At 44.7% G+C, this 25,286-nt stretch overlaps 1 protein-coding gene across 2 annotated transcripts; it reads left to right on the plus strand.

The window, feature by feature from the left end:
- The first annotated feature begins 528 nt into the window (after positions 1-528).
- SCARB2 (scavenger receptor class B member 2) lies at positions 529-24,315 on the plus strand. 2 transcript variants are annotated; one of them, XM_050895567.1, is made up of 12 exons: positions 529-691; positions 7,417-7,574; positions 11,347-11,494; positions 13,004-13,192; positions 13,975-14,066; positions 14,811-14,930; positions 15,873-16,051; positions 16,608-16,726; positions 18,677-18,750; positions 20,230-20,281; positions 20,954-21,112; positions 22,706-24,314. In XM_050895567.1, the coding sequence occupies exons 1-12, from the start codon at positions 575-577 to the stop codon at positions 22,745-22,747; spliced, it is 1,449 nt and encodes a 482-aa protein (XP_050751524.1). In that variant the 5' UTR covers positions 529-574; the 3' UTR covers positions 22,748-24,314. The 2 variants fall into 2 exon arrangements, with proteins under 2 accessions (XP_050751524.1, XP_050751525.1); XM_050895568.1 differs by lacking the exons at positions 11,347-11,494; positions 13,004-13,192; positions 13,975-14,066 and having other exon boundaries at positions 22,706-24,315.
- The last annotated feature ends 971 nt before the right edge of the window (positions 24,316-25,286 follow it).

The raw sequence follows: 25,286 nt of genomic DNA on the forward strand, positions 1-25,286 counted from the left end.
GTAGAATCTGATCCCTGTGAAGCTTAATTCAGTCTAGAGGCAGTTCGTGTTCCCTACAAGTTTTTCCTTAATCATCTTGCTGAGGAATAGCTGGTTTTGTGCTTGTTTTGCAGAAAACCTTTTAAAGATGCCTGCTGCATCGAGATTGCGCACTAGCAGATCCATCCACAGCAGACAGGAAGATTTCGGCTGTGCCAGCGGCAGCTCGTCTTGCAAGCAGGAAGAAAAACAAATTATTTTCGGATAAATTTTTTTCTTTCCTGGTAAGCAGGGCGCACGGCGACCAACCTGCTGCACTGAGCAAGGCCCTGCCAGACCAGGGTCACAAAACCTCCCCCTGGGAGAGGTACGGTCCCTCCCTTCCCTCCTGCCCCGCCACCGGCCGCGGAAAAGCCGCTCCCCGGCACCGGGACCCTCCTTGCCTTGCGGGGCGGGAGGCACCGCGGCGACGGCGGCTCCTCCCGGGCCGTCGGCAGGCGGGGCGAGGCGATCGCCCGCCCCCTGCGCCCGGCCCGGAGCCTAGCGGCGGCTGTGGCGGTGGCTGCGGTGCCTGTGTCCCTTCTCGGCAGCAGCCATGAAGTCGTTGTGCCTCGTCACCGTGGGGGTCCTGGCCATGACGCTGCTCATCGCCAGCATCTCCTTGCTGGTAGCACACGTCTTCCAGACAGTGGTGGACCTGCAGGTGAAGCAGGTGAGAGCACGGCCCGATTCCCACCCCAGTCCTTCCTGACCGGTTTATTCCCTCTCAAAATAACCTTGGGAGGGAGGGAGAGAGGGGGCTGGTGGGTGGCGTTGTCTGGCTCCCTCCTTGCACCGGCTGTGGTTAGGCGAGGGCAGGAGCATCTCTGGGCAGTGAACCCCCCCTATCCTGCACCACCCAGCTAGGCTGGGGCTCAGGATGGAGCTCAGGCTGCACTGGGCCTGGGCTGGGTAACAATTGAGTAAATATGAGTAAAAATCAGTTCTCTTGAGGCAGCTTTACTGGCTGTGGGGCAGCAACTGTAGTGAGGAGCCCTCTCCAGAGCAGCAGCACATGAGGTAAGCAGGGGACACCCAAAGCACCCCTCCTGTTTTGTCATCCCTGTCATAGATTTCTTGCAGCTTTCATACAGTGGCTTGTTCTGCTGCTCCATTTACTGCTGCCTCTGGAGCACAGCCAGAGGTGCTATGGGCTGAAATGTGGTAGTTTCCCAGGCTGGGTGATGACAGCGAGGCATTTCACCCTGTTGTTAAAGGCTGCTTGTAGCACACCAGGGACACCCATCCTGGCATTGTTATGAATGCAGAGCCTTTCACTGTTCGTGGTCTGCCTGAGTTTTTGTTCCTTTCTCATACTGGCTCTTTGCATTTATCCGGTGGTCCAGTGAGATGGGTCAACTGTATTAGTGTTAGTAACTCCCTGAAAATACCTGTGAAGCATGTAAATGAACAATTATTTATCTGCCTAGTCTGAGGAATATCATCCTCTGTTATTCTGACAGAGGAACCAAGAGTGCTAACAAATGAAGGGATTTGACCAGTGCTATTGTCTAACTGGTGACCAAAGTCTGCTGATCCCCTGTGATGTCCTAACCAATGTACTGTTCTTTTCTTTGGGATATTGACAGGGAGCATTTCCTAACATAGAAGCTGTATTGTCTTAACTTAAATCAGTTTGGTTTAGCAAGTGCAATTTTAGGTTGGCAGTCAGCTTAAAGCAAGTTGTGGCGCTTTGAAGCGTGCCTGTAAACTTCAGGGGATAGCCAAAAAAAAAAGGCTACCATAGGGTAAGCTGTCGTGCAGCCTGCCAGTGTGTCAGCTGCTCTTCAGGAACAGCTACTCCTACGGTGTTTGTTCTCAGGTACGTGCCTCTGCCGTGCTGGAGCGTAGCATGGGTAATGCATGGTTTATTCTGAAGTCATTTGATCGTCAGTCCATACCTTTTCTAGGCAGTCTGAAAGCCAGGTGTGAAGTGATATGAGTGTTAATGTATGCAAAGTTGTATGCAAACCAAGCCAGATCAGTACAGCTTTGCATAGGTGTGTGCAGTTCCATCTCCCAGATCTTAGGTCTCTTTGGAAAGGAGTCTGTCGTCCTCTGCATGACAGTAGAAGTTCTAGTTTCAAGTCTATTTCATGCTCCTATCAAAAGAGCAGTGGGGTAAAAAAAAATGGTTTGGCGGGAGAGTGTAGGACTGTCAGGAATTAGGCGTGATCCTCCTTATGCGTATTATCTCTTAGCTACATGCTCCTTACCCTTAATGGTTGATTATGTAAGAGTAAGTTGGTATTCGCTCAGCAGGGCTTTCAGTAATGCAGGATAAAGTTTCCAGAGCTCAGTCTTTTCCTGCTTACCGCTCTTCAGCTCGTGGTAGCGTACATCTGGATTGCACAGAATCAAGCATCCTGCTCCCTGCGCTAGCCACTGGCTGCCTCCTGGCCTTCTCCAGGAGCCACACACACAAACTGTGGAAGTACAGCTTTCAGCCCCATGGCAGTGTGCTCCCAATCACTCTGCTGATTCGGCTGCTTTCCACATGTGCTTTATCCTACGTGAGCTTTTTCTAGTTTGTGTGTAGTCTAGAAAGTTGCTGTCTCTTGTGTAACTATGTATGCAGCGTAGAAAATCTCGTGCGAATAGACAAATCTCAATTTCCCTTTGAAATGTGGCAAGGCTTGAGCTTTTCCAGCTCTCTGATTGCTCTGCAGTCCAGGGCATTGGACATGAAATGTCATCTCTGCGCTCTGGCCCTTCTTAGCCTCCTCAACCTCTCTGTCATTGGAGGAGTTGCAGAAGGGGCAAGGGATTGCCCTTACGATAGGTAGTTCATGTTCCTTTGGGGGCTTTCCAGCAGTCCTGAAGCAGAGCTGACTTGCAGTGAAGAGCTGTCTTTGCAGTCTCAACTACAGCTGAAATGGAAGACCGCATTTTGGAGCGGCTGAAGTACCTGTGTGTCCAAACCCAGGACCTGTGAACCACTGAGGATGGGTTGGCTTTCAGCAGCGGATTTGTGTGCTGCATCCTTTCCAGCCAAAAGCAGGGCAAGGGAAGTCTGTTCTTGGATACAGTGGGGGTGTGTGGGAAGAGTGGGGAATCCAGCTCCATGTCAGACTTCACAGCCCCTTGAAAATCAGCAGGCAGATGTGTAGTGACAAGGACAGTGGGAGCACCTTTCCCAGAAGGCATTCAAATCTTGTCAACTTATTCTCTGTCTTATTTGCCGGTCTCATTGGCTTTTTGTGAATTAAGAGTGCCGTGCCGGATCAGATGTCTAACTTGTCCGATATCTGTTCGTTGTCAGGGGCTAGCACCTGAAACTCCATCGAATAAGGGAAAAAAACCTGTAATCAACAAGCATAAATTAGCTGCCCACAGGAGAAAGGCCTTCCTAGCTGCTAGCAGTGTTTGCCTTCTGCTATATGTTGGTTATATGGTTATGTATTTTATTGCCATAAGCATGCCGTTTATGAATATAACAACCTTTGATCTATGCACCTAATTCTAAACTTGGGCAATCAGTCCTTTACCTCAAGTGTTTTCTTTATGCCGCATACCTTACACTGATAGTTTTAGAAAACACTTAGTCTTCTAACCCCTTGAAATTTCACTGGACGTTTGTTGCCAGCCTCCTCTAGAGCTGGATTGTCTGGAGTGTTTAGGACCCGAAAGGACAGGGAAGATACTTTGTCCCTTGATTTAGTTTATGTATTCATCTTTTTTTTGCTGTTGTTGTTTAATGTGAAATACTAGAGCTCTCAGCACAGTTTAGTGTGGAGGCTTAGATGAAGGATCAGTTGAGATTCTCCTTTTGAGCAGACCATTCCCAAGGTGCAGGGTTAAAGAAGTCTGTTCATGTTGGTCTGAAAGCTTACCCTATCACTTGTCTTAAAAAGTTGCAATTAAATTCTGTCATAGATGAACACATAAAAATATGTCTTGGAATTAGAACATTTTGCACTTCCAGAGAAAAAAAAGGAAATTTCATTTTCTGTGTAGGTTCCAAAAATGTTCAGTACCATTTCCCACCCCCACCATCACTACCAGTAACAGTTACATTTGGGAAGGGAAGCTCGCTTTTTATTTCCTTTGTGTGAAGCATGGTCAGGACAAGGAAACATCAGTAAATGAGACAGCTGCAAGTTCAGGACTGGCATGATAAATGAAGTCAGTAGGAAGGATGCTTTGGTACACTTGAAATGAGTGTGGACTCCACGTGGAAAGGAGAACCCCTGCTCTGCTTCTGAGTGAAGACAGGAGATCATATTGTCCACTGGTTTTAGGTTGTGATCTTGCAGTAGGTACACCCTTGTATCTCTCTGAGACAGGATGTCTGAGTCTGAGGCCTCTCTAGGCTACTGCCTGCAGGACTAGTGTCTGACTTGAGGTTTCTGAATACTTTTAAGTTGTGTCTCTTGTTCCTGCATATAAATGTAGCAAGAGGAAAGGTCTGATTCTCTGGCCTTACGCAGTACAGCAGCAATAACTACAGTGGAGCTGTATCTTTTACATATTTTAGATTAAAGAGCAGTCCTGTGATGTAATACCTTGCAGCCTGCCCAACCTAGTAGTGAACACAAGCTCTGACAAAAACCCAAGCAATCCCAGTCGTGTAACATCACATCGTACTCTGGTGTGGAGGAAAGTCATCAGAGCTAAACTTGAATGCCATCGGCTGAGAGACATGGACATATGTTTTGCTCAAAAATATGTGCTCATATTTTTCTCTCAGGTCTAGGCTGTGTAATATCGTGTGATAGACCCAAATATCCCTGGTAACATTTGGTGAAAAATAAAAGGAAAGAGCTTACCTTATTTTATTATTTGAGAGTTTCACGGGAGTCTATCTGAATCCAGCTCAGAAGTTTGTGAATCTGGGTTTACAACTGGGGCTGTCACTGTACAGAGCTATAAATAGACATGTCATTTCTGTGGGAGATCCAAACTGTGTGATGCAGATCCAGGAAATAAATCACCAGATGACTTTGTTTCACTGCCCTTTTGCTCTGTAGGCCAACTCCCAGGGGATCATTTATGATTTCAAAATCTCAAGAGCCTGCATTTAAACCAACCTGCCAGAGAAAAGCTCCTTCATTTCCTGCTTATTAATGCTCTTTGCATGTAATCTGATGCATATGTGTATATAGAGAGAGCGTGGTAGAAACCCATGTTACATTTAGCGATGCTACATCAAGTTGGGGAGCTTCTTGTTTTCAGTCTAGCTCAGGAGAGGGGGACAGGGGACGTGGCCGCCCTGCACATTGTAAATGTGATCCCTCTGTCATAAAGGATACGCTGGAGCCTAAAACTGGAATGAATATGACCAGAGTGCACTTGGTTTTTTAAACATTGCACATTTAGACTAAGTAATAATCTCTCATTTTAGTTGCCTCGTATGAGAGACATTTGAGCAATAGATGGGTGTCCTGAATATGCTTAGTAGTTGTGAGGGAACAGTTCAAATTCCTAGATATGGATGGCTAAGGTCAAGACAGACAATAGTTACTCTCTTTATCAGTGTCAAGCTTATACTCATTGCGTTTCATGCATGTGAGAGATGTGAGCTTTATACAACTTAGGAAGGGAGCAGACGTCAGTAGTTCACTACACCGCCACCTCTGAAATAATTGAGTTTGTAATGTGGTTATTTGCATATGGAGAAAAGCTATGATGGTCATCTGTAGGGGTCTTAAATACATTGCTGTCTCGCTCCCAGCCCTTTATGGTGGCATCATGGAAACAGCGTGCCTGATTTGGGGAGATTTTCTGTTCCTGATCCTGCAAACCAACTTCAGGCGGGCTCTGTCTGAATACAGGGATGAGCCTCCTTGGCATAGATTGCAAGAAAATGGGATCAAAAGCATTGGGCTGTGTAGGAAATGGTACATTTGAGGTGCTGGTAGTTCCAAAGAAATGCACAAAGCTCCTGAAGCATGTCTAAAATATATTATTTTTTGTGGTGTGCACAGAATACGTGGTTTGAAATTCTCAAAGGAAAGCAGTCTGCAACTGCGAAGTGCTACCAGCTGGGTTGGCTTTCATTGCCGTTCAGCAATACTGCTGCCATTCCAGGCTCCTGCCAATAAGTTTTTCTTTGAAACAGTCTTCTCTTTATCTAATCATTCAAAATTAAAATCTACATGGAGAGAAAACAGCTCCTTAAGTGGGAAGGCCAAGAATGAGCCCTGAGGCAACTGTGGCTGATAAAGTTAAGACCCCATAAACAGTAACCAAGAAATGGCAGCTGTCCAGTCTGCCCTGCTTTTGAGCTTGCACTTACAATATTTGACTTGTTTTCTCAGAAGAATAAAAAGAGCAAGTGTTGATGAGGCCCATTTAATTGCAAATTATTCCCCCCCTCCCCTTCTTCCGCCTACAGGTGATAGGGTTTTCAAAGATATAGTTTTCTTTGTGCTTGTTCCTGAAAATTCCACTCTGCAAGCCAAATTTCTCTTTACTACCACAGTAGCGGTACCAGTGTTATAACTATATGAAAAGCCTTGATGTTGGTGGTGTTGGTGGTGATGCTTTTATAGTTGGGGTGAATTTTATCTAAAATGGAATGGTAATAAAATGAGGGGTTGAGACCTATATTACGTGTTTCTAATGGAGCTACATACAGGTACGGTTGTGACTTTCCTTATAATATGTATATGCTGGTAGGTAAAGGAATTACTGATTCATTACTTAAGTACTTCTGTCATAAAATAAAGATTTATAGCTTTTCTTTCGTAGGTCCACATTTTATTGGTTACAAAATAGACTGACATTCCATGGGTCTGGAGATGCGTGCGCTCTCATTGCTGTAGGAAAGTAATTAAAGAGACAGGGCAAAGAATCTTTGCCCTATTCAGAGACCTCAGAAAGACACGAATCCTTGTACGCCTACATGAAAGCAATTTCTGTGACTTGCAGGTTTTCCTCACAGGCCACTGAAAAACAAAGTCTAATTGCTTTGGACACAGAATCTCACAGCTGTACTGGAATCTGACATTCTTAGGCAAAGAAATCATGAACACAAGGAATCCAAGCTTCTTTTCTGGCCATGTTCCTCCTAAGAGGTCTCTATTAGGACCTCTTGGCCTCCCACTGTTGAGTTCCACTTTTATCTGTAACGTTGGCATGTTTCGTGGTATCTTACACCAGGTTAGGTTTTGCTGACACAGGAAATGCAACAGGATCGCAGAAGTGTTTGTGGGAAGAAGTGGGACAACAAACCCAACAAACGTATGCCCCTAGCCTGCGAGCCACTGTAGCATGTGTCTGATCTTGTCGATGTTTAGTGAGGTGCTTCAAAGTAAAACATAGCTATAAACATTTGTAGAATTGGGGTCTCGAATCCTATTGCCTGTGCTTGTTCTATGGACATAGAATTCCTCTCTTTCCTAAAAATATACAGCGTCTATCATTAACAGCTAATCTGTCTTTCTCTCGTTTCAGGGAACAGTATTGAAAAATGGCACGGAAACCTTTGAAGCCTGGGAGGATCCTCCTCCACCAGTCTACATGCAGTTCTACTTTTTTAATGTGACAAATCCTTTAGAAGTGCTTCAAGGCGATACTCCTCTTGTAGAGGAAATAGGCCCATACACCTACCGGTAGGACCATTTCACTATTTTCACATTTCACTAAACCTGTTGTGCGTGAGGAAGCCAAAAAGTGGGATCCAGAACGCTTGGGATCCCATTCTAGGAGAAAACCTAGCTGTTAATGTGTGAGTAAAAGTTTATTCAAGGGAGCGTGGTCATACACCACCCAGACAGTACAACTAGACTGACACTTGGAGAACCTGCAATCAGTTTCAGATTAAGCTCGTGACTTCTGTCAGATTTTCGGCAAGATTTTGCTTGTATGCTGCTGTTCCTCAGCTGGTGAACGCAGAGGAAGTTGTTTGCATCCTGGCCTGCTGTCTTACGAAAGAAGGAACGGGTGAAGTTTGAGAGTCTGGGGAGAGGAGTGTTGCATAAAAGCGTGATTCATGTGTTCACTCAGAAATTAGTTGCTAGTTGAAGTTGCACAATTCACATCAAGTGAAAAAGTGGCCAGAAAACCAGTTAGAGAGTGGTACTACAGGGCTCTTCCTCAGCCAGCCCTCACTATAAAACCTACTTAGATTCAGTGTACCACACTGAACAGTCTGAGTCTGCTGCACGTGGAGAGATTTTAAAGTCACCTTACAAATGAGTTTTCCTTTAGAGCTTCATTCTGCTCTGCTGCATGCAGCACTGTAAACCAGGAGCAGTCCTGTGGCAGGAGGCATTACGGTCTTTGAAGTCATGGAAGTATGAGAACCACGGCAAAAAGGTTGATTTCTCATTGTCAGTCTCACTTCTGGTCACACACGCTCATTCAGACCGGGCACCGGCTCGGTGCCAGAAGGAGTTGTCTTTGCCTAAGCTGCAAAATGATCAGAATCTGGTTGTTAGTATTTGAAAAAAATACTATAGAATAAAAGGGAGAGCCTTTGTGGTAGCCTTGGTCTCTGCAGTATGTCTTGCCTTTCTGTTTCTTTCCTCCCACACCTCAGCTTTGCTTCATCCTCTGCCATCAGTCTTTTCCCCTGTCTCCTCTGAATTTCAGTACTGTGTCTGTTTAGCCTTGGCAAACTAGATGTAGTACGTTGGCAAAATACCTTGTGTTAGATAAACCAGTAGAGGCGGAGAAAAGATGCATAAGCTTTCAAGTTGCCAAGCTTTTCTTCAGGTTTCTCTAATATAATGCTGGTAATTAGTCAGCAGTGCATTCTCTCTGTCATGAAGATAAACAGGGCCAGCTCTAGGTGTAATAGAGCTACATCAAACCACATAGGGCTGTGCCCTTCTGCACCCTAGTACTCAGTCCCCTTTGCTAGCTTCTTTTTTTCCCTTTCCTTAGCTCCAAGTGTCTTCTGGGTGTCACGCACAGCCCGCTTTGTGAAGCTGCACCTTAAACATGAAAGAGTTCAGTGGGATGGCCAGGACTGGTGGTGTAGCTGGCTGGGTTGGTCTGTGCCCGAGGGGAGGCCCAGCCTGAGCTGGTGGTTTGTGGCTTGCTGGGAGAGCCTTTCCCTGCAACGCGCGCCACAGGCTGGCTGTGAGCGGGTCGGGCGATGCAGGCTCTCCCTGAATTGTTTATTGCGGTGCGAGGGAGGGAGGCTGCACGTTCCAGCGCTGCATGTTTCAGTTGCTTCTGGCTTGTTTGGTTAGCCTGACTTTGACATGTCTGAACAGGATTCGATTGTGCTGTGCTTTGTCTGATAGAAGAAAGAGGAAAGTTAGAAAGTGGAGTGCTCTTTTCCAGCGGATTCTTTAATCCTTGCCTAGCTGTCACTTCCGACTGTACCAGACTGTCAGCGATGGGTGGGGGAAGAGAGGAGGCATGTGGGAGGAGAGGGAGAAGAGAGGGATGTTGCAGAGATATTGCCTGCTCAAGCCAGAGAATAAATACGAAGTACATACAGGCCCCACGTAGCAAAGCATTAAAGACTCATTTAGGTTTTGCATGGCAGAACACCTAAAATGCCCTAACATGAGGTGTATGGCTCAGTGTTTTTATAAAACAGGGCATTGGGGAGAAAGGCTGGAAGTGAACTGGCCCAGACAAGCAGAAGAAAAAAAATCTAATGAGTAACAGAGAGGAGGTGGGACGGCTAAATAGAATCTCTTCCTGCGTATTCTTCCTGCAATTCATAGTTTTGACCAGCGTACATTGTAAACCCAGTTAGCGCAGACATAGATTCTGTAACAAAAATGTAGTAGTGCTTGTGTTTTTAAATCCTGGAAGTTGAATTTGCAGCATAGAAAATAATTAATTATAAAGTGCAAGCTGCTCATCTGCCCAAGCCTCCCGAGTCCCAAAGAACGCTTGAATATTGTCTGGTCTTGCACACATTGACAGCTTTAACATCTGAGATCCTCCTACTTGTATCCCTAATTAGGAAGTATTATTTTCCTCTCCCGCCCTTTTAGAGTTGGACAGGCTTCTCAGGTTAACTCTGGCCTATTTTAGGGAAGACACTTCACAACTGTCGGTTTCCATCCCCTCAGTTCAAGCCCTAGGGTATAAAGTAGATTGCTGTACAAGAGGCTCTTGCCAAATCAAGCTGGAAGAGCTGCCAGATCAAAATGTTCCTAGGTGGTAGGGATGCTCAAGAGTGGTAGATACGCTGTTTGTATAAGGAAGATGGGAAATGGTTGGTTTCTAACAAGAACAGTTTCAGAGCCTTTCCAGTTTGCTTTAAACTTGAAAGACTGAGCCAGAGTAATGCAGCCTGTCATGAAACTGTATTGTTGAATCTAGCGCAGCCAGGATAGGATCTAGGATCTGAAATGAATGAAAAACATCATAGCACAGGGTCTTGCAGAATAATTCACCTTCACATCTTGGGACTACAGGAATCAGAGCAATGTAAAAGTCAACAAACTTGAGTGAATGTAGACTTATGAAATACAGTGCATTTCACCTCATGTGTACGCCAGAAGGATCGTGCCATGAGCAGACAACCTGCCGTTTCCCTTTTCGGGTTTGCTGAAGACACATGTATAGCCTGAGCCAGCCAGTTCTGCAGAATTGTGTGTTTCTTGTTTGTAAAATGGTAGTGGCAATGGACTGAATTACGGTTATGATGACATGTGTTTCGGGGTAATTAAGATCTGACTTCCTCATCAGGCCAGCAGGTAGCATTTGATGTTTCTTGCCAGTTGCACTTATTTGTCAGCAATCCTGAGTTATATGCTGCTTGTCTGAGCGCTTAGTAACAGAAGCAACCTCCCAGGCCATGAGTAGTTCACGGCAAAAATTCAGTTGAATTTCTGTTGTGTCTAGGATTCCTGCCTGAGAATTAAAGAAGAGCTAAAATGAGGCTTGTTCCGTGGTCGTGTCACATGTAAGCCCAGAAGTCCTAGCGCAAAGTACTTTGCAGTCAGCAGAAAGGTTCTGGTAGGTTCTTAGGTCAGGTTAATGAGAATTACATGAAGCCTACATTTTGTTCTGCCTGGGAGTGAATTTTGCCTGCAGCAAAGAGGGAAAAGTTTTGTTTTCAAATTGTACGTCAAGGGCAGTCCCATATATAGCGCCTCTAAATCCTTCTGTACTGTCTGAAATGGTTCTCTCTTCTTGGAGGTTTTTAAAGACAAGGCAAAAATACGAAGTACAATTAACATGTGGGGTGGCATTTTTGGAAGCACCCTGTGAGGTCTGATTCAGCTTACACTGACACAAAGGGGAGTTCTGTTGCCGACGGCAGCAGTAGCAAAAATGAATCTACTCCTAATGAACTGAAAATCCCACCTTTTATGTGCTTAAAGCAGTAGAATAGCCGTAAGTTAATTGCAATTAATGTTACGTGTACTCGTTTAACTTGATTAGACAACAAACTCTCTTGTTTTTCAGAGAATACAGGCCAAGAGTGCACGTTCAGTTTTTGGACAACGGTACCAAAGTATCTGCTCTGAATCCAAAGACGTATGTATTTGAACCTCAGAAGTCAGTTGGAGACCCTGAAGTGGACCTGATTAGAACAGTTAATATTCCTGCAGTGGTGAGTTCTCTTTCATTTCTGCTTGCAAATCATCCTAACACACTTTATAACTAGCAGCTTGTTGCTTCATACTGTCTCTCCCTTTGTGGTAGATAAACGTGATTGAAGAACGAGAGAGGCAGCTTATGGCTGGGACAGATACTGCATTCAGTTTTGGTTTGGACCGTTGTGGGTTTTTTTAATGATGTTCCTCCCTCGCCATACGCCTCTGTAGTGTTAGTGCCTCACCCTTGCGCTGAGAGCTGACACACACTTCAGAGACGAGCAGAAGTCAGGCTTGTTGGGTTTCCATGAGTAAGTGAAACTCAGGAATTAGTGATGTCAAATGCATAGGAGGAACTCTGACTTTCAAATGAGAAAGTTTGGAATGCTTGGGGTTGTTTTTGTCAAAATTGCAAAAATTGCCTCCAAGTCTGCATCTCAAACTGAAAAAAAAAAAAAAATTATAGCAGAGGAGTTTCAGATACAGCTGAATGAAAAGGTGCTCTCAGAATAAAATTAAAGTTAAAACATGCACCCCTAAACTGTGTTAGGTGAAAGTACTCTGCAAAGAAAGTCTCAGTTTGGTGATCAGAGGCAGACCATTATTTTTGGTCGCATACAGGGATAGTATGAGAACAAGCAGATCTAAAGCTGTCATACCTTTCAAAGGAAATTAGACTGTACTAAAATACTGTTGGTTGTGTAACTAATCCTTTACTCCCTGTACTAGTTTAATTTACTTCAATTACAGGGTGCGTTCATTTCTACTTTTTCCCCAGCATTTCTAAAAATGTCTTGTCTGATTTTATGAATGAATACATAAATGCACTGTATATAGTAGTAGATAGGACTCAGCTTACTAAAAGTTGCAAACAATACAGTCACTGTATTTACAGTTCCTCCCAGGCATTTGAGTGGTGGTAAGTATTATCTCTTGTTCAAATTTTTTACTGTGCTGTACTGTAACAGGCAGTACTAGAAGAACTACAGGTTGGTTCACCCAAGGAATATTCCCTTCTTTTGTTCTTACTTTTTTAAAGACATGTTGTAAAATCACTTGTCAGCTAGAAAGGAAATAAATTCTGGTATTGTTTGCATTTTGGAGAACTGGCTGTCTTGTAAAAATGGCTTTTAAAAATGTAAACCGTAACTTCCTAAGGGTGAAATTCAAAGCACGTCTCCATCTGTAATATACTTGTGAAATTCAGGCTGTTTAGAAAGGAGTTTTGCACATTTGACTTAAAATCCATTCTTAAGACTATGGCAGTTAATGGCATGGAACTGAGCTGGTTGTGTGCCAGTGCCGGGCTGAATGGGAATCTGCAAGAGCACATCCCTGTGGGAGAAAAGCCGAAGAACCTGTTAGCCAGCACATTACTTGCCGCAAGTGGAAACAGGGAAACTGAAAATACAGTTGAAACATGTGCAATGCTGAAATGTGGCTGTGTGTCTGTGTTTGTATGCAGCTGGTGTTATTTATTCTACAGTAAATCTGACCATTGCTCCCTTGTTCCAATCCCCTGGCAGACTGCGATGGAGTGGAGCAGGTCAACCCCTCTTCAGTTTGCCACAGAGGTGCTGCTGCTTCTGTACCAAGAATCCCTGTTCACGGTTCGCACCGTTCATGAATTACTGTGGGGCTACAAAGACAGGCTCCTGTCAACCATTCATCTTTTGCATCCTGAGATCGATCCAGTATTTGGCTTTTTTAATAAGGTAACTGGTATGCAAGACTTTCTGATGCTTTAGATGGGGAATGATGTCATTGCTACAAAGTTTGGACTGTCATCGCCAGCCAGTTGAGAAAGAGGTGCTTGGACTGAGGCCAGGAGGTGGGCCGCAGGGATAGCAAAAGGATGTTCCCTCTTCAGTTTGGCTGTATCGAGGCGCTGGCTGGTAGCACAGCTGTGAGTGTTTTATCTGACCTCCCTTTATCAGGTATGGATAAGCTTTCCAAGGGTCACTGTAAACCACTCCACTATTGCCTGCGCTTGCTTGAATAACGTGGGCTTTGCGGGGCCGGTTGTGCAAACCAGTAGAAAAATTTCCTGACCAATTTCCTTGGTAATTGATGGAAATGGCATGTTATTTCTGTGCTGGAGCCATTACTGGCTTCCACACTGTTTCTGGTTGCACGTCATTTTGGGCTGTGGGGACTCCTTGTTTCTTGGAGATCATCTGCAGTGCTCAGGTTATTTTCTGTGGGTTTATTTTTTTGCTAAGGGCTGTTTTTTCAGTGGCAAATTTCAAAGGAAAAAAAGGCTAATCTAATGTTACATTTCCTTCACTTGGGAGGTATAAGAGTCTAGCTCAGTCACTTCCACCTCATTTATATTCAAGGTGGAGTTTAATGAATTGCACTTACCTCAGGGGGAGTCCATCACTCCTAGGGTGGATTTGAAGTGATGACAGCTTAAACTCCTGCCACCCTGTTGTAGTTACCAGCCAGGTGTTACAGAATGAGTGGAGTGATTAAAAACTCATGTATCTGTTTGCAGATGAATGGAACCGATGATGGAGAGTATGTTTTCCTAAGTGGGGAAACGAACTACCTTAACTTCACAAGGATTGTGGAATGGAAAGGAAAAGAGTAAGTTTTTCAGTGCGGTGTGGCCCCTGTCAAAATCTGCCCTTCTTCACATTTTGGATGAACATAAGCATTGTTTACAAAAAAAAAGGGTCCTTTTATTCTGAGGATGGCGGTAGCTCTTAGCAGCTGTAGCTTCAGACCAGCTCCCCAGTATTTTGGTATGTGTCATGTAATTACGAAAGGAAGACAGCCCCGGCCCTCAGAGAGCAGACTGCTGTTGAATACTCGCCTCTGAACCCCTGACTGCCCCTTGGCAGAGGTGCCCCTGTCTCCACTCCCTCCTGTAGGACACCCATCCCAGCCACCTGTGGGGACAGTATTCCCGCATCTACACAGCCAGTGTTCCCAGACACCACCCTTCCTTGCTGCTCTGTATCCAGAGCCAAGCCTGGGACATCTTGTGCCTGGATATCTAACACTTCTTCAGCGGGCAGCGTGTGTTAGAAAGAAGATGAAGATGAACTGCCTAAAGTATCCCTCTCCTGTTAAACAAAACATCTGCCAGCAATTACATATATGGGAGGAATGCTTGCAGACGTATTCTTGCTTGCCTGGTGCCAGTTTAAAGAGACTATAGATACAATTTAAACCCATTTTAATCCCCTTTTTTCTTAGTGGAGCTGAGGCAAGAGGACTTAGCACTGTACAGGTCTGATTCTCGTTTGCGTAGACCATGAGCTGGCATTGCCTGACCACCGCTCGAAGATTTTTTAACCCTTACCCTCTTTGCTTCGTTTTCTTCAGGTCATTGAGCTGGTGGACAACAGACACATGTAACATGATCAATGGAACAGATGGGACATCCTTTCACCCACTGATTAGCAAAGATGAGAACATTTATATCTTTTCTTCTGATTTCTGCAGGTAAGGAGAAGAAAATGTCGCTCAGACTTTCAAGCAGAGTATTTACATCCATTCCTCTTGAGGTTTCATGTTAGGCTGGTGTTTTTCCTCCTGTGATTTTATTTAACAGTATGAGTGTTCTGCATTTATTCATGGTATGAAGGATGAGAGAGTTACACCAAAAAAAACCCCAATCTGCATCAAGTTAAGGATGTGCTATTTCAAAATAAAGTAAAAATTTGGAAGATTACTGGAAAGACAGACTGGACTGCCTTGCAAGGCTAGTAATGAGGGGAATGGAAGGATTTATATGAACCTTGCCTGAAGCGTCTTTCCTCCAAAATGTTCCTCTGTGCCCTGCTTTTTTAGAGAACCCAGATTGCCCTCTTCAGAGATTCGTGACTTGACATGATGCTGTTTGACATGCAACAAGATGCAGAAAATCTGGTGTTTCATTCCTTATATTCCACCTTGTCTCCTCCCTTGCCCATTTCCCTGTCTGTGAAGAACAAAACCGATCTGAAATTCTCTATTTAAATCAATACAGATGTGTGTTACGCTAAATTCAGGACTTGCCAAATTGTTCTGTCTTCCATGACTGTGTTCCTTTCCCTGTCCCCCTCAGTAGCATGTACCAGCACTGTCTCACACAGCATGCAATAGCAACATGGGGACCAGAGTGAGACCCTGAAACGCTGAAGGCAGGCATCAGTGTCTCTGGAGCAGCACAGCTGGCGCAGGATCGTCTATTTTGTCCAGCAGCAGAATGATGAGATGCGTATTTGCTGATCAAAAGCCTATTAAATTTAATACAGAAGATCACTGGAATGGGCTTCAAGCACACCTCTAGCTTACTGTAAATTAAGCTGATTGATACACAGGCATCAGCAAAGAGACATCTGGAGCAGGTGTCAGTGTATGCTCAAGACTAACAAATCTGGGTCTGGTTTTTCTTCCTTGCAGATCGTTTTACCTGGTGTATGACAGCTCAGGAACTGTTGCAGGCATCCCAACCTACCGCTTTGTGCCCTCTGCTATGGTATTTGCCAACACGACGGTTAACCCAGACAATGCTGGATTCTGCGTGCCGCCAGGAAACTGCCCTGGCACTGGTGTCCTCAACGTCAGCATCTGCAAGCAAGGTACGTTACCGGGCGGTGGAAGCAGACTGGAAGGACATCAGTGGGGAACATACTTCTCCTTTCTATCTGAAATACATGAGGACAGTTTGGTGAGGCCTGTAGGGATATGACTGTGCTCAGTGAAATCGGTCACCGACAAGTCATTGGTTGGTTGTAAAAATGCAGTAGTGATCTGAGGGGATGTTCTTGTGAGATGCTGTCTGCTCCAGCAATGATTTAAATCAAGGAATCAGAAGGAAGTACCAGGATCCATACTGAACAGCTTGGGCGTTTATCCTCTGCTCAGGTAGCTGTCACACCTGACTAGTTGAATGAAAACAGTGCAAAAGACCAGCATGCAAGCTTGAGACATGAAGCCGTGCTGATGCTGCACAAGGGAAAATTTGGCTTGTTCTGAACACAGGGAGTCAAGAGTGTTGATTCTGTAGCTCCAGAATGGACTTTTCCTTTCACTGTAAATGGCACAGTGGAAAGAGTTTTGAGGTCCTCAAAGGCTTCCTCGAATCCCGCTCTGCCTTTTTTAGGTGGTGACTTTTTCTATGTTTTCACATTCCAGGTGCTCCAATATTTCTATCAGCTCCACATTTTTACCAAGCAGATCAAAAGTTTATAGAGGACATAGAGGGCATGCACCCAAGAAAGGAATATCATGAGACGTTTTTGGACATCAATCCTGTAAGTGCAGCCTTTTTTAAAGGGTTATGTAGGTGAATCCAAGCACATGGGTTTAGGTCACCTTCTTGGATGGTGTGCATCGACATAGTCCCATTGACCTCAGGGAAGCTGTACGTAAGCTGTACGTTATGTGGAACTGATTTATTTGTGTTTGCTTGTATAGAGCAAACTTTGCTGGATAGCAAGAATTAAAATACTTTTCCCATTGTGCCTGTGCAATTAGACATGCCATCAGACTGGTAATGATGAGATGAAGGGGTTAAAATATTTCTTAGAAGCAGATGAGGCTACTTTGCCTGTTCACCCTGCTATCCCAACCATTTGGGTATTATCTTGACTGTGTTTTCCCCAAGTTGAAGAAGCTAGGTATGTGGACCAAGAGAGCAAAGCAATAAAGATTCAGTGGATGTTGGACTTGATTTAAATAGCATGGAGTCATGAGAGGAGAGATACCGAAGCGTGGTGATTATGTCTTTCATAGAAGTTTACAGAGTTTTTGGTATTCTCACCATGAAATGTCAGAAATAAAGGGAGCTTGCAGCTGATGATCCTTGCTTTTACACTTGTGATTTAACCCCAGTAGGTGGCTGAGCACCACACAGCTGCTCACTCACTCCCCCCCAAGCAGGATGGGGGAGACAATCAGAAGGGTAAAAGCAAAGAAAACTCTGGGTTGAGATAAAGATGCTTTAATAAGAAAAAAAAAAAAGAAAGAGAAACAAAACCAAGAAAAACAAGTGATGCAAAAAAATCCCAGTTGGTCACCACCAGCCAGTCCTCAAGCAACAGCAGCTCTGGCAAACTTCCCCCCCAGTTTTTCATCGCTGAGCATGATGTCCTGTGGTCTGGGATATCCCTTTGGCCAGTTTGGGTCAGCTGTCCTGTCTGTGTCCCCTCCCAGCTTCTTGCCTACCCCCAGCCTACTGGCTGGCAGGGCAGTGTGAGAAACAGAAAAGGCCTTAAGGCTGTGTAAGCACTGTTCAGCAATAACTAAAACATCCATGTGTTATCAACACTGTTTTCATTGCAATTCCAAAACATAGCCCAATACCAGCTACTATGAAGAAAATTAATTCTATTCCAGCTAAAACCAGTACAACACTGATCTCTACATCCACACATACGAATGTAGGTTGAGGGAAAGAGCAAAATCATGACCTGCCTAGTTTACAGAAACAGAGTACTCTGACTCATCAAGCTGTTATGTGTAGCTATAGCAGGAGGAAATTGCATAGTTCCTCTCATAAGGTCTAGTGCAGATGCTGCTTGGTATCTGGTTTGGTGCCAGGTTCCTCCTGTTACCCTACTCCTACTTACCCAGCTTTTTTGTACTACCATAAAATGAGCTCTGCACCTCACCCCTCCCACCCACTCTCCAGACTAAATTTTGCTGCTTGAATGAGGAAAATGTTCCTGTGCATCCAATTGCAACTCTTACTGTAGTGGTGGCGTTACTGTGAGAAGTGTTTCATGCTCATTATCTCTGTGGCCGTACACTCCCACTGAGTGTGGTCAGTATCTGGTTTTCACCCTTTAGAAAGAAAGGTTTGTCTTGTGGCTGAGATTGCAGAGTCTCTGCAACAGTACTCAGAAACCAGAACAAAGAGCTGTAGGTGGTAGCCTTTTCCAAAACTACAGCTGGATCTGGAAGAAAGGGGATCTCTCTCTAGCCTAAGTGTAAGTTTGCACAGCACGATGGCACCCTTATCTCTGTTGCAGCCTCTTCACATCTCCTTAATTAAGAGGCAGACTGGAATGTAGGTATATGAGTTACAAGAGCATCTTGGTGAAGGGAAATAAATAATAACCCTAAGTGGGTCTTGTCTTGCCTTGTCAGGTCCACACCAGTGTAAATATGAGGTTGTATTCTCCCAGTTCCTATTATTTCACATTTACTCTTCTTTTTTTCTTTTTTTTTTTTTTTTGACACTGATTTCTTTTATTCCCCAGCTGACAGGCCTTGTCCTGCAAGGAGCCAAGCGGATGCAGATCAATGTTCACGTCAGAAAATTACCTGAATTTTTGTAAGTGTTCTCTGCTGCTGGGTGGATATCTCAGATCTGATTTGATATTCAAAATGGATTTGTCTGCAGTGTTCAGATGGAATATTGCTTGGAGAGAGCAAGTAAAAGAGAGAGAGAAATCCAGGCAATCTCAATTACAAGCGGTAGTATCCTCTCTTCTCACAGATCAAGTAGATTTTGCAGTTCCATCTGCAGAGTAAAGACAGTATTCAAGCAAAGCAAGATGTTATGGCCGGGTTCCACCTGATGCTTGTGGTAGCATCAGTCATATCACACTGGTTTGTTTGCTCAGAGAGAGGGTCTGCCACAGTGGACTGCAGCTGGAACTTGGAGAGTGGCTACTCACTGCAGTGAGGACATGCCATCCTACTCTTCACAGCTTTTAGGAGAGAAAAATATTGGGAGTTACCATCATTTCTCAGCAGTGGTCAGATGAAAGCCAAGTGAGAAGGCATGACCCCAGACAGGGCTGCCCGTGACTTCCCCCGACAAGCACAAAAAGTAGACCAAGTGGTATGTCTCACAACAGCAGGCAAGTCCCGTCTAAAACTCGGGAGGGAGGGCTCGTTTGATCAGCTGGAGGGAAGTACCTGACCTGTGACTGCATTGATATGATTAAGAGAAATCTTTGTACTACAACTTTGGCAGTCGGTACAACCCTGCAGATGGGAACAGTGTACAATCCCGAGTAACATGTGAGTAAAATGCCCCATTTCTTCTTTGTTGCAAGTGGATTCTGCCTGGTTTTCTGGGTGTTCCAGTTTGAGGGGGATGTCCCCAAACTGCAACTCAGTTGTGCAGGAATACCGTTCCCTTCATCTTGTGTCTTTCTGACATGTTGATTGACTCGTCACTAATGCTGTGTGATAGCTATTCTTCCTGCTCAGCTTCTGAGCTGATGTTTATTGGCACAGCTTTGCTATATATTATAACTAAAAGAGAAGTATTTTATCTGCCCGATCCTCTTGGGAGAGTTGGTGATGATTCTTCAGAATAGCACCACCTTGTTTTCTAGTGCCCAGGAGCTGTTACATTAACACAACTTATGAGCAAGCTGTTATTTCATGTGTGCCAAATGTCGGGGGTTTTTTGCTGCTGTGCACATGTTGCTTGGACAATAGTTTCTGTGTTTTACAAATATGAGTAACCTTCAACATCAGCTTAGCTTAGCATTCCTGCTGACTGGCACAAATCTGTCATTCAGTCGGTTATTAATGAGACTCTTACGGATCCCTCTCTTTCTCTCCCCACCAAGTCCCAAAATATGCCATTGCTCCCAAAACAGAATTTGTTATTCATCTTGGAGATTGAGATGGTTCTATTCCAGTAGGGAGGTGAAAGTCGACAATAAAAAGGAACAGCCCAGAGGTTTTTTAGGGCCAGTTTCCTCCTTCATTGTTCTATTATAATCTGTCTTCAGAACCCTCAAGTTGAAAAGTTGCAAAGCCATAATTTTTTATTGTTGTTTTTTTTACACAGTGAAACAGGCAACATCCGAACACTAATTTTCCCAGTGATGTATATAAACGAGGTAAGTATTTTTGTTATTTCTTTGCAGCATTGTGGTATGTTTATGCTTGCAAAAATACTGTCTTTGAGCCAACCAGAAAAGAAAATGCCATTCTTCTTGTTTTATACAGTGATAGCTGTATAAAACAGCTATCTACAAGCTGTTGCTGTTTCTTAAATAACATCCTCCTGCTGCTTGTTGACCATAGCATTAAGTTCAGCCCTGCAAAACACTCTCAGTCAGACAGTCCTTTTAATTTCAAAGGTGTTGGCCATGAGGAAAAGGGATGCTCACATGAGGCGGCGGGAGTTCACAAGATCACATCTTTTTTTTGAGTAGTCTTTTGTGAATATTCCTGTGCTGTAGTTGGATCACTGAATTCACTGGATTGAGGGAGGACTCTAGGGGACTAGTTTCGATGACGTACACCATTATTCCAGGCCTATATTATTCCATTCCTAAACTGAGAGTTAAAAATCACTACTTTCTTTTGAAATGCAGACTAGATGATCCCTCTGGCTACGCAAGGAGAGGTAAGAATTCTTAGAGGGAAAGTATATCAAGAAGCAGTGAAGCAGAGGTGGAGAGTTGTGGGAGTGTTGTTTCCCTGCCCTTCACAAAAGTAAAGCGGCCTAATATAAAGGAAGAACAGAAATAAATCTTTTTTTTCTTCTTCATCTCTCTCTGCTCCAGAGTGTTTTGATTGATGAAGTATCTGCCAGCAAACTCAAGCACGTCCTGCTGGAAGCCAGTGTTGTAACTGGAATCCCCTTCATAATCATGGCTCTAGGAATTGTTTTTGGGATTGTTTTTATTGTGCTGGTGTGCAGGTCCCGGGGAATAAGTGAAGAGGTAAGTAGCATTTGAATTTGACCTTGCTTACTGTACATCTGCCTGTATTTGATTTTCTTCTCATTGATTTTACCTGCTCAGTGTCTTTCTGCACACAAACATTTTTATATGTTGTTTTTGTTTAAAATGACCTTTCTAGGGAGGGGAAGTTTTAATAGACTCAGAATAAATGCACCAAAGCAAAGGAATGGAGCTAATACAAGAAACATGGTAAGGCAGGTTGTATCTTCTGTGCCTAATTGCCTTGCCAACAGTAGTAAAAAAAAAAAATCGGCCTGTCTAGAGGACCCTGAAGGATAAGATGCAAAAGTCCACCATATTTGATGGACAGATTTAGTCAGTGACAATCTGACAGTGTTCTCAGTAGAAACAATTGTGTTGTGCCAGTTGATTATTTTGCAGAATCATAATGCAAATTTATGACCAAAGAACAGATGAATTTTACAGATAACCACATGCAGAAGTTTTATCCAGACAGTACTAGTTTCTATGTCTGTTTATGAAAAGTTCTGTCACAAAATGACATGCGGGCATTAAGGTTGCTAGTCACATCGAAAGCTGATGCCAAAATTTCACCCTAATAGGCAAGGCAGTCGGGTTCAGATGAGACGAACTATGGATCCTTTGGTTAGAGAAATAGACTGGGTACTCTAGTAGGCTGTTTTCTCCTTGTAGTTGCTGTGGTCTTAGTGTGGTCTTGCTTGTATGATGTTTCCTAAACACTTTCTAACAGTGTGAGAAAGCGCCCTCACGCCTGCCTCCCGAGCACCCAGCCACACCGTGCGTACGCGTTGTCTTAGTCAGTGGGACCCGTCTGGGTCAGTGGGTCCCACTACCATCAGATCTCCAGTGGGACTAGAGATGTGATGGTAGTGGCAGCAGAGGCGGCACTGTGGCGATGAGGTCTGCAGCCTCCTTTCCTCGAGCAGTGGCTTTGAGCAGCTGATCTTGGGCTCTCTTGGCTTCATTCTTACATTTCTCTCCGCGTACCCAGGAGGTGTTCCGCGAGCAGATGCTCTCAGGCCTGTACTTCAGGTTCCTTTACGAGAGAGACTGGTACTTTTTCCTTTGAGCTTTTGAGCCTGCCTGTGTTATTGGCAGGCTCAGCTAGAGCCTCAAAACTGTCCCATTGCCTGAGGCCCCTGTCCCAGGCATTCCTGCCCCACCCTACATGTATAGCTTCATACCAGCTCTCTTGGATGTTCTTGAACACTGCACAGGGATTAAAATGACAAAGGGACACCTAAATTCCATGTTTTTTCTACATTGCTTTTGTTGCCTTTCCTGCAAACAAAAGTAATTCAGCTAGTTACAGCACTCCTTGTGATCCCCCTCCTACCAGGGTGGTTATGGCCCACCACCATCTGTAAGGTGCTACAGTGAGCCTTACAGAGGTCCCTGCCCAAGCTGCCATCCCCCCTCTGGCGCTTTTTTAGTGCAGTGCTGGTTCTTTTACAGGAAATTGTACTTAGAAGTAGGAGCCAAGAGCTTTTTCCTTTCCCGTTTGGAGTCTCGGCAATCCAGCTTCCCCACCGTGGAAGCTCTCTAACGTGGCACGTTTAACTTTGCTGTGTTGCGATTTTTTCCTTTCAGAGCATTGAAGATGAAAGGTCCCCACTCATCAGGACGTCTTAGTAGATTTTCTTTAACATGTGAGCTTGGAGAATAAACTATTAGAGCTGACCTAATACCAACTACCACTACCCGGCGTTGTCCACTGTGGAGAAACGATCGTGTCAAGTATAACTTTTTGTGGTATAGAGATGGAAGAGAATCTGCACTGTCATCAAGGGAGGAGACTTTTCTTACCAGCTAAGTTACAAGTTTAAAACTACATTTTAAAGCTGCTTGAGATCCTGCTTTTTTCGACCCCGCACTCTCTTTGTACCTGCACTGACAGCCACAGACGATCATAACCCCTGTATCAGCGAAAATAAAATGGCCTGATTCATTACAGAAACGACACAGGTAAAATTTGCAAATGGCCTTAGGAGTGTGGGCTGCGAAGCACCCTTTAGAAACAGAGCAGGCTCCTGTATCGCCCAGGAACAACGGACAATTTTGCTGCAGGCCTAGTATTGTCTTTTCTGTAAAGTGCTGCGCGCTACTTATTACCAGTATGCACTGACTGTTTATTATTAATGTCATTGGTCCTTTCACAAAACTGATTTGTACAACTAATCCAAAACACTGAGTGAAACTTTGTTAAGCATCTGTAGTTACCAGGTAAAAAGAAGCCGATGATTTGAAATGCTTTTCCGTACAGACCTCTTAACTGTTCTAACTCTGCACAGGATCCCATTGCATGTTAGCGATGCGTTTATCCTTAAGGTTTTGGGTTTTTTTTCCCCTTCAACTTAAAAAACAAAACATAACACAACAGTGTTCTTGATGGTGGAGGGTACAAAAATGGTGTTCTTTTTTCTCTGGTATTTGTCTCACAGTTACCAGCTGCGTGGTTTAATGTGAATGCAGACTTGGCAGTTACATATACTGTTTAGGATAAAAGCACACCTCCATATTAAGGTATGTATAGGGCCTTGAGAAGTCATAACACTTTTTTTACTTATCAAGTGGAAACTTGTTTTAAAAATCACAAAAGTATTTTTTTTCCCCAATTAAAAGAATATTCTCATTGAGAAGTGTTTCCATTAGCTCTAGATAGTGAAACGTATTTTAAAAATGTATTATTGTCTTCTAAATAGAGGCATTCGTTTTTGCATTGTTTTGGTTTGGGTTTTTTTCCCTAGCTGGTGCTTTGTTCAGCAATTTTGTTCATCTGGAGCCAGTTCCAACCAGGAAGTTTCATGGTGACTGCAATTATTTATTATCTGTGTCAGCTAAAAGCACCTGGCACAGCCCAGGGCCCTCACAGTATTGCAGTTGCACCTTTGCCTCCTCCACGCATTTGCTTCAGCAGAAGGCCAGAGCTGGTATCCTACACCTCGGCCCAGGAGCAGGACTCCGGCAGGACATTTGCCTGCCTCTTGCCTTGAGAACTGCAAGCGTACGCCCAGGGAACGAGAAACTCATCGCAACTTTCTGCAGCCACTCGTCTCAAAGGAGCTGTTCGGGAGCAACAGCTCCATTTGACATCGTGGACTAAAACTGTCGCTTATTCTCTGCACCTTGCCCCCCCAAACGTTGCTTTCTGGGCGGCCAGACTGAAAATAACTCTGTGAAAACACTTTGGGAACTTTCTTTGCTCTGCTTTTACCCAGATGCTGCTCTTCTTGCCACGTTCTGGATGCCAGATAGGTGGTTGGAGTTATAGCCACCTCAGCGCTGTAGTGCTATTCGTGTCCTTCCCTGGCCAACTGCTGGAAAGAACCTGTCACGCAGGGAAAGCTTAGAGGATTTTCTTTCCTAGCTGCTGGCCAAGTCCTACAGCAGGGAAAGCTTGACCCCAAATTAATGGTGTCGGGAAGGGGACAAGGGAGAACTGCTGATTCCACTGTAAGGCAGATCCCCAGTAAGAAAGGGGTCTTGCTCAGCCAGGGCCCCTGCAGGTATGGAGAGACCCCGGGCTGCGTGGGTACCGTAATCGGCACGGTGCGGCCCTGTAGATCTCTTTCTTGAGTCGGTATACCCTGACTTTTGTTGGAGGTTGATGAGTTTCTGTCGTGCCTTGAGTTAAAGGAGCTGCATTGCTCTCCGGATAGAGCTCACTGGGGTGTCTGCCTGCCACGGCTCCCGTGGAATGGGGGTGCTGTGCCCCCTTATCCCTGCCTGGGACTTTGCCCTTCAGAGCTCTTCATTTTCTGAAGCTTTTCGGCTTCCTGAATCACTGTTCCTGTTTGTTTCTCTAACGTGATACAGCACTTTAAGCCGCGCTTTTATTTTCCTTGCTAAATCGCTGCCATACCTGCGTTCTGCGACCTGTTCCTGAGGATATTCTTCCCCCGCGAGATTTTCTTAAATCTCTATTAAACCAAAAGCAGGACCTTTTTTTTCTCCTGATACAAAGGGAAGATCTGTTCAGGCTTCTTACCCCTTTTTTTAACTGCGCCCCGTGGGTGGGGACTCGCTGCTGGGCGTCCGTGTTTCCCCCCCCCCACACACCGCGTAGTGGTACAGCCCGCGGCGCTCGCCTGTTGCGTCACTGCGCGGCGCTCGCCTGGCGGCGGCAGGCCGTGCCACCCGGAAGCGCTTGGCGGCACCGGCCGGAAACGGC

Source organism: Gymnogyps californianus, chromosome 4, assembly GCF_018139145.2.
Source record: "Gymnogyps californianus isolate 813 chromosome 4, ASM1813914v2, whole genome shotgun sequence".
NCBI classification, from domain to species: Eukaryota; Metazoa; Chordata; class Aves; order Accipitriformes; family Cathartidae; genus Gymnogyps; species Gymnogyps californianus.

Excerpts from the sequence above, each read along its gene's own strand:
- SCARB2 (XM_050895567.1), top strand. The coding sequence starts at position 575 with ATGAAGTCGTTGTGCCTCGTCACCGTGGGGGTCCTGGCCATGACGCTG. Across the intron at positions 14,067-14,810 it reads GTGGAATGGAAAGGAAAAGA|GTCATTGAGCTGGTGGACAA; the intron begins GTAAGTTTTTCA and ends CGTTTTCTTCAG. Across the intron at positions 18,751-20,229 it reads AGAAAATTACCTGAATTTTT|TGAAACAGGCAACATCCGAA; the intron begins GTAAGTGTTCTC and ends TTTTTTACACAG.